Source organism: Vicugna pacos, chromosome 5, assembly GCF_048564905.1.
Source record: "Vicugna pacos chromosome 5, VicPac4, whole genome shotgun sequence".
Taxonomy (NCBI): Eukaryota; Metazoa; Chordata; class Mammalia; order Artiodactyla; family Camelidae; genus Vicugna; species Vicugna pacos.
This window is the reverse complement of record NC_132991.1, coordinates 63,497,198-63,510,022: the sequence shown is the minus strand read 5'-3', so window position 1 is coordinate 63,510,022 and position 12,825 is coordinate 63,497,198. Positions and strand designations below refer to the sequence as shown.

The window sequence follows — 12,825 nt, the reverse complement described above, 5'->3', positions numbered from 1 at the left end:
TCCGCAGATGATGATCGGAGCATCATGACAGAACAGTTAGAAACTATTCCTAAAGAGGAGAAAGCTGAAAAGGAAGCTCGGAGACCATCTCTTGAGAAACATAGAAAAGAAAAGCCCTTTAAAACCGGGAGAGGCAGAATTTCCACTCCTGAAAGAAAAATAGCTAAAAAGGAACCTAGCACAGTCTCCAGAGATGAAGTGAGAAGGAAAAAAGGTTCATTTCACAATCACTTCTTTAAGAAAATGTTTTTGAAATAGTTCATTATTACTCTTTTGTAGAAGAAACTGCATAATCGTGGTAACTATTGATGAAATTTCGTTTGGTTTTGCTCCAAGTGTTCATTTTTTTCCTGATGGTATGCTTTTTGTGTTTTCTCATTCATAGCAGTTTATAAGAAGGCTGAACTTGCTAAAAAAACAGAAGTTCAGGCCCACTCTCCCTCCAGGAAATTCATTTTAAAACCTGCTATCAAATATACTAGACCAACTCATCTCTCCTGTGTTAAGCGGAAAACGACAGGTGACTGTTCAATTCTGCAATGTGGCTGGCAAACATAGACACGTGTTTTTTTTTTTAACCTCATTACTGTGGCAGCTTCATTTTGTTTTTCTTCCAAGAATCTCAGCAGTCATGAACAATTTCGCTATTAAGTGTCTTGTATCATTCTTCTTTTTTTTCCTTCCCTCCCTGCAGAAGAGGTCATGACCATCTGTTTCTTTGTCATGCTCAGACTTAACAGTGATTGTATCTTGGCATTGTGCTCTAGTGTCACGTTCTGGGGATTCCTATTTTCATTCTGTGTGTTTGGTTAGATGATGGCGATGAATATAACCGTGGTATGCATTCTCATTATTTTGCTTATTTATCTCCCTCGTGCTTCAACCCATATGTACGTACTTGTCCTATTTTCTATATTGTTACTGCCAAATCTGTTACTGATGTTGATAAATTTCCTGAGAACCACCAAGAATGCAGAGTGATTTTGAGATGGAAAATGCAAAGCAAATCTGGGGTAAAATTGTGGTTGGAGTTATTTTGCTTTTGGATGAAAGGGGAAAAAATAAAGGAAAATGAAATTGTCTAGTAATCCCATCAGATTTTATTTTTCATATCCCAAATTAGCCAGGCTTTCAAACGATGTTATTGTATCTCTTAACTGACATTTTATCCATGGGATTTTTTAAAATATGTTGGATCCAAACTGCTATATTTCCCTATATAATTTAGTATTCAGAATTCTAGGATAAAACTCCTTCCCTCTAAATATCTTAGAATGTGGTTTATTTCTATTTTGCTACCTTCTTATTGTTCTGTCTTCTTCAAATATACCTGTTTTTTACTGTTTACAAAAGTAGTAGCATGAAGGAGTGAAACATGGTACAAACTATAATGAAAGCCCATACATAATATCTATAATGCAAACTCTATTCCTAAATTTCAGGGCAAAGCATTTATTTTAATGTACAGTTATAGTAGGATAATCTTAATTTAGAATATATTTCATTTTAGCATTGATTATGGGGCACACTTGGAGTCTACAAAAGAAGATATTCAGATTGCTAAATCAGAAAGGAATATTTTCCTTCCCATTATACATTAGAAGTGCCTTTATGTAAATCTTTGGATGGCTTTAAAGGGTTAAGAGCAGCATTAACCCTTGGAAGAGAAAGAAAATCAAGGCAATCGATGGTAGCCACTAAATATTTCAAGTATTTTTATTTGTGTTCTTCATATAGGAATCATTTCATGTGCTTTTTTTCCCAAGATCTAGTGTGTTAAGGCAGGATTTGAAAGTGGAAGGCTTGTAATTATAAACAAACTTTGATGATGAAAGTTTAGAGTGAGGAGTTCCTCTAAGTTAAGAGTTAAGGATTAACATGACATCTCTAAATCTTATAGCCCATCTTAGTACATTTTCACTGAACTTGGAATGTTTCTTCTAGTTAGACAAATGATTGCACAGGTAGAATCTCTTGGTTTGGGCATAAAAATCCTATATACCACCTGAAAAGGTGAAAAATATATTAAGATTGTACAATATCAGAAGAAATATCAAATGGTTTGGTGAAGTGCCTGTGTGTCATTGGTATTCAGTTTGCCACACTGAGAGTATACTGCCTTTTTAATTCATTCATTAAAGGAAATTTAAGAGCTTTGGTCTAATTAGGATCCTCGCTTTTTTCTTTTCAAATATTAAGATACTCAAACAGAGAGCATGTATCAAACAAGAGTGCCATTGGCTTACAGCGAAGTATCCTTGTCACAGAAACGTGAGATGTAGTATAAAAGCAGTAAAGAGGCATCATTCATGATACTTCTTTAAAAAAATTAGTTTCAGAATCATGAATACTCTTACTAGCCAGTCCTAAATTGCATAGAGCATATCGTAGACCATTATTTTGTGTTAAACTGCATATGACCTAAGAAACCTTTTTGAAACTCATTTGGAGTGCTTATAAGGGTAAACACTTTTTTTCTAAGGGTTTTTCTCTTGTGAAAGAAAACGAAGGTGGAGCTTATGCCTTTTATTTTCTAAGCCCAATTTTTAAATAAGGATGGTTTTCCAAAACACAAATGGTTATGTTCAATCATGAAAGATACTTAAGTCAGGTCAGGAAAGTTGTCAACAGAAATTATTGATAGAGGTGGTGGAGTTGAAAATTGAAACCAGAGGTATAAAACAGCACGAAGAGAAACAACAGTAACAGATGTGGTCATAATTTCCTCCAGGAAGTGCATGTGTAAAACATATTCTATATTACTGAACTTAAAATTCCTCTCATGTTTTCTTTTCTTGACAAGCTATTTTTCTTCCTTTACCTTCTTACATGGTGCGTTTCCCATCAAGCAAATGTGTCATTCATATTGTGAAATGAAGGGGTGCAGAGGGAAAGGGGTTGGCACATGTGACAGTTTAGAGTATAAAATGCAGAAATGTCCGTAGGTATGCCAGTGGCTACATAAAGAGAGTTTGGGAATCTCCGTGAATACTCTTTATATGATACCAACCCCAGCAACCAGTCACTCTCCTTTTCCTTAAATTCTGCAGCATTCAGATTACTGTTCTGTGATTTCCATTCCAAAGGATCTATCTGTATCTATAGTAATAAGAAGGTACAGTGGTAACAGATGGAAAATGACTTGGTGTGCTTACCTGTGCTCTGGTAAACACCAGGTTGTGTTAATTAGCACATGCTATAGTGGGAGCCACATCCTATTATATTATTATTCAGATTTCTTTAGTTACTGAATTTGAGTCTCAGTATAAGCAAAATCCGTTTTGCATTTGTTGACACAACTAAATATCCGAAAGGTGTTATAAATGTACTTCCAAGGTCTTTAGCCACTAAGTTTGGGGTTGTTTGTTTGTATCTTCTCTTTCAACAGCAGCAGGTGGTGAATCAGCTCAGGCTCCCAGTGTATTTAAACAGGCAAAGGACAAAGTCTCTGTGAGTAAAATAACCTTTTCCTTGTTCTTCATTTGAAGTTCTCTTTGGTATTAGTGGCAATGTTTTAATAATTTTAGATATAACTTAGACTTTAGAGGTTTACTCTTTTAAATCATTTTAAATCATTCACTCACCCAGAAGGATTCTCAGTGTAAGCATGTCCTAGTATCTTTTGGAATGTGATGGTGGTTGGTGAGGGCAGAGCTGGGATGTAGGCTGCCTCTTTGTTAGTAAGACAAAAACATATGAAACAATACAATGATCTGGCTAATTGGGGAGCCCAATTTATTTACTTTTCATAGAATCAAGATAAACCATTATGATCAACACAACTATATTTTACAACATTTAAGAATATGAGAAAAACAGTGTATATGAGCAAAAATAAGTAATGTATTATTTATTATCCTTATCTAAAGATAATTGCAGTTACCATTTTGATGTAAAATCTTTTAATTTTTTTCTACACATTTATACGTTTAATAACAAAGATGAAAATACTGTGTATCAGTTTTTCAATTAAACAGTAAAAAGATTTCCATGTCATTAAACAATTCTTGTACATCATTTTAGTGACTACATAATATGCATTTTACTTTTTTATGATGATATACTTAATCAATTTCCTTTATTTGACATTCAAACTGCTTTTCTATTATTTTAGCAATATTACTGTAGAAATCTTTTGGCTAAACCTATGAATGTATCCATATGCATTTCCTTAGGAATAATTTTCTAAGGAAAAATCATTGTTTAAAGAAGAAAGTCCATATTTAAAGTTTTTGCTACATATTATCAAATTGTCCTCTAGAAAGGTTCTCCAGCTGCATATGAACTTTTATGTCCTCTAGCTGTAAATGAACATGCCTGTGTTCATCATTATTACTAGATATTCCTATATCTTTTCTATATTTGCCAAGTTATGGAGATGAAATTTTTTATTGTTTTAATTTGATTGTATTAATGTTTAGCTTCTTCTATGTTTGTAAGTCTTTTATACTTCTTGTCTTGTAAATTTTATTTTTTATATTATTAATTATGTTTTTAAAACTTTTGAAAGACCAAAGTCAGCACGAAATATGTTACTTCTTTCTCACTGAAAGAAAAAACTTAAAAGACTACTAATGAAATCCTAAAATTACAACAAATAAATTGAGTGATGTTAATTAGTAATGTATCACAATGTTCTGGGTCTTAGCCATCATATATGTTATGTACATCATTATTATTTGTTTAGCTTTTTAAAAACTGATAAAATTTTAGACTTCTGCTTTTTATTGTGAAAAATAGGAATCCATTTTCAATGACAGCCAAACCTTTTATATCATCTTGAACCCAAGGGACTTTATATTGATAAATATATATATGTATATTTGATCTATATATATTTTTTTTCAAACATATTCCTGAACATATGGCAAGCAATAGAATCAATTTATTGCTTTGGTAATTGTCGCCTTTATTTTGACCACACTGTTGTTTCAAGGTTTGTACTCTTTACCTTCTGTTTCTGATGGGGAGCTAGTAGTTTGTGTTGGTTAAGAGCATGGCTGTGAAATAGACTAGGTCCAAATTTTGAACATTTATTAGCTATATGATCTTTTCCTTCCTGTGTCTTAATTTTTTGAAAATAAGGGGAGGAGTAAAAATTCCTGTATCATAAGTGAGTTATGAACATTAAATATGATAATTTTATAAAACAGTACACTCTATAGTGCTTAGAACATAGTATTTATTCAATAAACAGAATAGTTGTTGTTATTGTTATTATTATTATTATTATTATTATTATTATTATTATTATTATTATTAAAATAGTGGTTAGGAAAGGAATTTTTAAGTGTACCTTGTTTGAAAAACCTTTGGGAAATTTCAAGTCCCTTGGTCTTCAAGTAACTAAAGAAGAATTAAGCATTCAGTGCTTACACCTCAGACAGAAACCATATGCATCTGACACGAAACTAACTTTTTTTTCCCCTGTAAATGCCCATCTCATCCTTCTGGAGAGACTAGACCACCATTCTTTCCAGCTTTTTTCCTCATTTTTCCTTGTAACCTGATCCTCCTCCTATGTTTCCTAAAACCTTGTTTATCTCTGATACTCAGTTCATCCATCAGTACAGTTCTCTCTGATTTTTTAATTGATCTTTATTGTGAACCGGATCTATAATCCTTTGTTTCATTTGGGTTTGTTTGTTTGTTCATTTTATCTTGTGTTTGTTTTATAGCAAGAGATTAGTAGTTGTCTTTCATAATTTGAAGCAATCCAGTTACTGTATTTTTCTTTCCTATACCACACTTGAAATTCGCGGTTTTGTGGGTAGCATCAATCAAAAAAGAATGACCTGCGGTGACCCAGTTACATTTCCCACTCAAGGTGCTGGGTCTGTAAAACCAAAAGTGATTTGTGCAATCTGTGAATACTGATGCCTCTATTGAAGTGGCTTTGGAGTTAAAAAGGAGACAAAAATCTTAGATTCAATTTCTGTTTTTGTAACAACTAAATCATTTTAATTATTGGAAGGTAAAATCTCCTCAGCTTTGCCATACTTGTCTGTATTTTTAACAGTCTCCCATGAGATGTGTGGCATTCCAGCCTAGCTTTCTCCAAAAGCCGTATATATACATTCAACCCACTTACACTTGGACTTGTCAACAGTTTCCCCAGGCATTATCAACACCTGTAAGATAAGTCCTGTGGTTTTTATGGGCAATCTATTCAGTGCTAACTTTCATTTTTAGAACTTACAACACATTATACAAACTGTAGTCTATACATAAAAATGTTATTCTATGGTATAACTTGGTCTCTGGTATGCCTCTTACTCATAAAATGAACTCATTATATATAAAATCTGCAATTTTCTAATGAAATCAGGGTAGATAATCTGAAAACACAATTTCTCAGCTTAGAAAAGTATTTTCCATTATTAGGCCTTAAATATACTTTGTTCTAAAGTTCTTGAAATGCAATCAAAATATCGATTATACATACCATTTAAGGGCTGTGTTTAGTAAAAGAATAATTCCAATAGACTCTCAAGGTATTGGTATCATTATAAGACCTATGGGTTAATCAGAGACCTTATGCATAGAATTTATAAGTAATATTTTAATCTATAGTCTCACTATATGAGTATTCTTAAGTTAGTTCTAGTTAAAAAGAGTTCAGTGAAAATCTCTTGTTCTCACATAAATATACATCTCTATCATTGGTTATAACCACTTATCATGTGTTCTGATTAAAAGTAGTCATTTAATTTCTTATATGTCTATGTGTTTTTTTTAATTTTCCTTTTGCTTCATAGTTTGGTTTATTTTGTGCTTTTGTTTGTTTTCTTTCATGGCTAGAATTCTACCTTGTCAAAGATTCCTGCCTTACAGGGTAGCACAAAGTCCCCACGATGCAGCTCAGCCAGCCCTAGTACGACTAAAAGGGCTACATTTTCTGACAGTTTATTAATACAGCCCAGCTCAGCGGGCTCCACAGACCGTTTGCCATACTCAGAATCAGGGAACAAGGTAAGGCAGCAAGTCAATCAAAGGTGCAGAAAGGAACATAATTTGGGAGAAGGGTATAGGATGCAATTCAGTACCTGTATGAAAGCAGAAGCTTTCAGTTCTAAAGTGTTTGACATACAAACAACAGACCTTATTAAAAACAAAGACAAATTGAATGTTTCAATAGTTATGAATAGTTTAATCATTAAAAAATAGAAAATGTCTTTTTCTAAAGTATACCATGCATAATTAATTTACTATTTATTTGATATTTAATAAGCATACAAATAAAATATATTATGTAATATTACATATATACAATATTGTATACTCTAATAACACTAAATTATATTATACATAATATAATAAATAATTTGGACTCAGCGTCAGACACATCAGGATGTCATGCTAATTCTGCTATCCACGAACTCGGTGATCGTGGAAAAATTATGTCAACTGATGAAACCTGTTTCCTCAGCTCTAAAGTAAATATAATATTTTCTTGGTAAAGATTAAATTATAAAAGTATGTAAAGTGCTTAGCGTTCCTGTCACATAAGTGCACAGTACATGGGAGTAGCCACCATTAAATAAGTGGTTGAATTTGCATACAGTGCCCTACTGCCAGCCCTTTCTGATTCGTACTTTATCATGCTGATGAAGGTTTTTCAGTAAGATTACTAATTACAGAAAACTTAACTGAGTACATTCATTTTACTCATGTTATCATCTAGAATTTGAATTTCACAATCAATTTTTGGCACTAACTCCAAAGTAATATATTTTTATAAAACCTCTAGGCAAATCGAAACTCCAAGTTTTGAAGCAGAAATGCTTCTAAGTATATCAAATTCAGTAGGATGTTTTAAAAGAAATTCATCTATAAGCACAGGAGGAAAAATTAGCCAGAGCAATGTAATCACTTTATATCATTAAAACGAAGATTCACAAGAACCCAACATTATTTCGTTTTCCCCAATCAGGATGGAGTAACCAAGAGCCCAGAAAAGCGCTCTTCTCTGCCGAGACCGTCCTCCATTCTGCCTCCTCGCCGGGGTGTATCGGGAGACAGAGATGAGAACTCCTTCTCTCTCAACAGTTCTATCTCCTCCTCAGCACGGCGAACCACTAGTAGGTTTATTTTGGTTTGGCTTCCTTTTCAATCATTTTTAAAAAATCCTTTAAGTGGAGTAGCTTATAATGTATTTATATTTTACATTTTCAAATAAAACATGCATTAAAAGTATATTATATTGGTCCTAAGAATCAGAAATCCAGACTACCAAGGGGTCCAAAACAACTGTTGAGTCAAAACAACTGATGGAATAAATGAATACATGCTGCCTTATTATCCATTTAATCAGTAGAGTAAACCAATACCCAGGGATTTCTTTAAATATAGATCTATTATATAAGCTAAACCTTTGTTAGAATTCCAAATTCTAAAATCTAACTAAAAAATCAACAATCAAAAATCAAGGATCCTGCTCAATTTGTTAAGAATTTGCATTCCAGTGGGGCTGTAAACATAGCACATTCTGTGCAATAGCTTTGATCTCTTCTGATTTCATAATGTACTGGTTGGCGATTATCACAGTTTATGTAAAGAATATAAAAATGTTCCAGTCATTATCCACTTATGTGTCCGTTGCTACCAAAACCATCTAGTAATTCAAATTATTTTCACAAATGTGTTTCTATTACCACAAAAATAAATACCATTTACTGATCACATATAGATGCTAAAATCTTAACACACTTTTTTTAGTCAATTTAATTAACAATGCTTATGGTTAGGTATTTAAAAACTCATTAAATCTACTGATGAGAGAACTGATCTTTTAAAGATAGTAACTTATCCAATACTACACAGCTAGTAAGTGGTTGAATTTGGCTTTTAGCCCACTAATAAATTCACAACCTATCCTCTTAATATTTATTTGGAAGAAATAGTGCTAGGGAACTGTTCTGTAGAATCACTTGGAGAATACTATCCCTATCATTTAAAAACTATTACAAAATGATGGAAACATTTGGAGAATCACATCTCTGTCGTTCAAAATCCATTACAAAGTGGTGGAAATCGCTACTGCTATCACATCGTAGTTGACTTCGCGACTTATTTTTTAAATATTTAATAATAATTGCCCCACTTCAAGTGTGACTATTTTGTATGACACTTAAACAGTGTTTCGTTTTGTTTTGTTTTTTTGCCTACAATGAAAGTGCTTATTATAATGACAGCAATTGTGCCTTACACTGTTCCGTTTCGTGAGGCATTAACATCCTTTGAAATACAGGCTAGGAACACTTGGAAATCACTGTAACTCTTTTTCACCTTAACGCATATAAAGTATTCAGATGAACTAGCAAAGAAGACATTTCAGGGTTAGTAATCTCCAGAGAAAAGAATTTAACTTCAAATATCTGGAGTTGGAATTAGGCATCAGCAATAACACCAGGGATGTTGAGACAACATAAAGGCACCAAATGCTCCCCAAAGGCACACCTTGAATTTTGCTTGTATTTGTTGCTATGGAAGCAAAATGGCACTTTCTCCATAAATCCACGTGTTTGAGCCATTATGCTCTGCCTTTTAAAATGGATCTGTATACAAATTACTTTTTATGTTCTGAGCCAATTCTATTTTGTCCTTCTAACTTTACTTACATTCATAAGTATGCTGCATTGTATTATTTGGTAATAAACATAACTGATACTCCGATAATCTAAGAACATGGGTCTGTTTTATTTCTATAGCTAAAAGGCATAGGGACAACTAGCAGAGCAAGCAATTTGCTTCCTCCCATTTGCCTATCATCTTAACTGCACACTAGAATGTTCTAGCATTTTGTACAGCAATTGAAGATTTAAAGAAAATGCTATGCAGGAAGTTCATTTAGCCCAAGAAGAGGGAAAGATATTGTCATTTAAGAGTTGACAAGATGAATAAGAAAATAGTGTAATAGAGTAATCCATAAATGTTTTTAATTGTTTTAGTAACTTAGATCTAACCTTTTCTATTTCAGAACAAATAAACACTCAAATTTGTCATATTTGATGACTAGAACTAATTTGTTATAATAAAAATTGATCATATTTATGGAACAGCAGTGTTAAGACCTTCTTAATATTTGTGATTTTTTTCTGCTCATTCTCCAGATACAACACAAAACCTTCATCCTTTACTTTTTCAAAGCTTAAAGCCATTTTCTAGGGATAAAGAAAAAACTCTTACTATTAGAAAATTATATTTCTTTTAGTAAAAGTTGTTATGCACATCCAGAATATTCCCTCAACTCAATCTCTATAAAGTGAAAAAAACACCTCAGCACACTGAAATTCTGAATCAAACTCATACCATTAATAAAGAAAATATGTTGAACTCCTACTGTTCAGACCCCATGAAAGACATCAGCGCTAGCATAGCAGCAAGTAATACAGAGATGACCCCTCTCCCCAAAAGACCTGAGCTATCCAAAAGTAACAAAGTGATGGATAATACTTTTGAGGAAGAAATAAGGTTTCTGAAGAGATTTTTCAGGACATGGTGACTGACTCAGACCAACATCAAAACTTTGGTCCATGAACAAACTTTGTGGCCAGGAAGCTACAAAAAGCCAAGTTGAATGTGGTTGTATTATCCTGGTCTTGAAATGTCATATTTGTGGAAAGCAAGAAAAATTATTTGTTTATCACTTTACTCTTCTCATATCCCATTTTATAGTGTCAATTGAAGAGTGTACCTATGCTTTGCCTCTGCCAAAAGACCGAAAGGACACAGGGCAACTTTCATGTGAAAACTGTTGACTGAGAGAGCAAATAAAATTGTTCTGTTTCTCCAGAAGACGTACCCTAGACCAGTGGGTAGACTTACCTTGTCTGCACACTACAGTTTTCTAAGAAGTGCTCTTGAGTTTCACTCCTTGGAAATATTTAAGCAAAGATTAATTGTCCCCCATCTCAAGAAGAACTTTCTATACTGATGATGAATTACATCATCTTAAGACTCTTAAGATCCCTTTTACCTCATTGACTTTAAAAATTAATGAGTTATATCTGTATCCTCTACAAAATTTCTTGAAGACTGGTTGATTTTACAAAGTAAACATAATCTGTAGTAAAAAATTAAAATCATGCCCCTTTATAAAATACTTTTAAAAGTGAAAGAATTTGTATAATAAATGTAAACAACATAAATCAATATTCTATTATTGGTATTATTTTAAGAGAAAAGATTTTTAGAGTTAAGAGAAAGTTCAACAAATATTAAGCTAAATATCATATCTGGCTTAGAGTTTAGTATCATCTGGGTAAACGAGCCTCAATGTCCCCATTGTTAAATTAGAAATAGTAAGAGCTGTCTCTATTGCATGTGGGTATGTTTGGTTATCAAATATTTGATATTCACAAAAGTGCTTTGTAAGATAATATGAGAGAAATGTGGCATAGGAAAACGGGGAAAGGAATTAAATGATAAAATGAAGTTAATGCCAAGTTGAGGCAAAGAAATGCATCTTGCAGTATCTTGAATACTTGACAGTGAGGGATTATTGATTTGACTCCAAACTGCAAACCAGTAATGAAAAGTATAGAAGAAAACACAATCTGGTGCAAGATTCTTTGTGAATATGGTGCAAAAATAGCCTACTTTTTTTTTTCGGTAAATAAGAGCTAAGACAAGTTTTCTTATAAAGGAAATATATGCAAACACAATCTGGGACAAGATTCACTGTGAGTAAATTGTGACAACATCCCACTTTTCTAAGGAGAGAACTGATTTTTTTTTTATTAAGAACTGAATACTTTTCTACACAGGCCAAAAGTATATGATCTAAATACACAGTTTTATATTGTATATCAACCTGGATCTTGGAATAAACTTGCTACACAAAAGAACAAATGGTCTGCATATCATTCAAGGAATCCTCAGTAAATTTGAGCCCACAAAGAACATTCAGTGCAGGCTGTTTTTCCAACTAAAGGCTGACTTAATGGTCACATAAATAGAAAATACTTTTTGACACACTCCTAATGAGAATTAAGACTAAATTCCAGGTATGATCTTCGCATTGATAGCAATGCATGTTCAATCAAATGTCACCAAGCTTATGAATCTAAGCATAGAAGGTTCTCACCTTTTGGCATTGCTGTAATCTTAAATACTCTGAACACTTTAGAAATGTAATGAATATGGATTCTAACAATCGGCAGGAAGACCACTGTCTTGAGGGGGAACTTTCTGACACTGTGGTTTTGTTTGTTAATTTAGGGTCAGAGCCAATTCGCAGAGCTGGAAAAAGTGGTACTTCAACACCCACTACCCCTGGATCCACCGCCATCACTCCTGGCACCCCACCAAGCTATTCTTCACGCACACCAGGCACTCCTGGAACCCCTAGCTATCCCCGGACCCCTCACACACCAGGAACCCCCAAGTCTGCCATCTTGGTGCCCAGTGAGAAGAAAGTCGCCATTATACGTACGCCTCCAAAATCTCCCGCGACTCCCAAGCAGCTTCGACTTATTAACCAACCACTGCCAGACCTGAAGAATGTCAAATCCAAAATTGGATCGACAGACAACATCAAATACCAGCCTAAAGGGGGACAGGTAAGAATCACATGAACATCCATATTTGCTGTAGAAGTAAAATCCCATTAATCATCATGGGGCCCATCCTCATATAATAGGCTAACTGTTCTTAAAACAAAAGGGAGATGGAGGTTTTAAAGAGTTACTGGTTCTGATTTATTTCTAAGAGTTTGGAGCTTATCTGAGAAAGCTAGCTTATAAAATATGGTGGAAATCATATGATACATCCATCCCTTCTGGTTATTTTTAGATAAAAATTGATTTAACCATGTAGAAGCCT

General features: G+C 33.5%; 1 protein-coding gene across 9 annotated transcripts in view; it reads left to right on the top strand.

Moving 5' to 3' along the window:
• MAP2 (microtubule associated protein 2) overlaps window positions 1-12,825 on the top strand; it is a 262,978-nt gene that overhangs the window by 228,550 nt on the left and 21,603 nt on the right. For 4 of the 9 annotated variants that reach the window (XM_031678223.2, XM_031678222.2, XM_031678220.2 and 1 more), the window contains exons 5-9: window positions 8-214; window positions 386-520; window positions 3,389-3,450; window positions 7,934-8,081; window positions 12,223-12,563. In XM_031678223.2, coding sequence (XP_031534083.2) covers window positions 8-214; window positions 386-520; window positions 3,389-3,450; window positions 7,934-8,081; window positions 12,223-12,563 — 893 coding nt within the window. Of the gene's footprint in view, window positions 1-7; window positions 215-385; window positions 521-3,388; window positions 3,451-6,801; window positions 6,973-7,933; window positions 8,082-12,222; window positions 12,564-12,825 lie in introns of all 9 variants that reach the window. The other 5 variants (XM_072961367.1, XM_031678226.2, XM_072961365.1 and 2 more) reach the window with 4 other exon arrangements.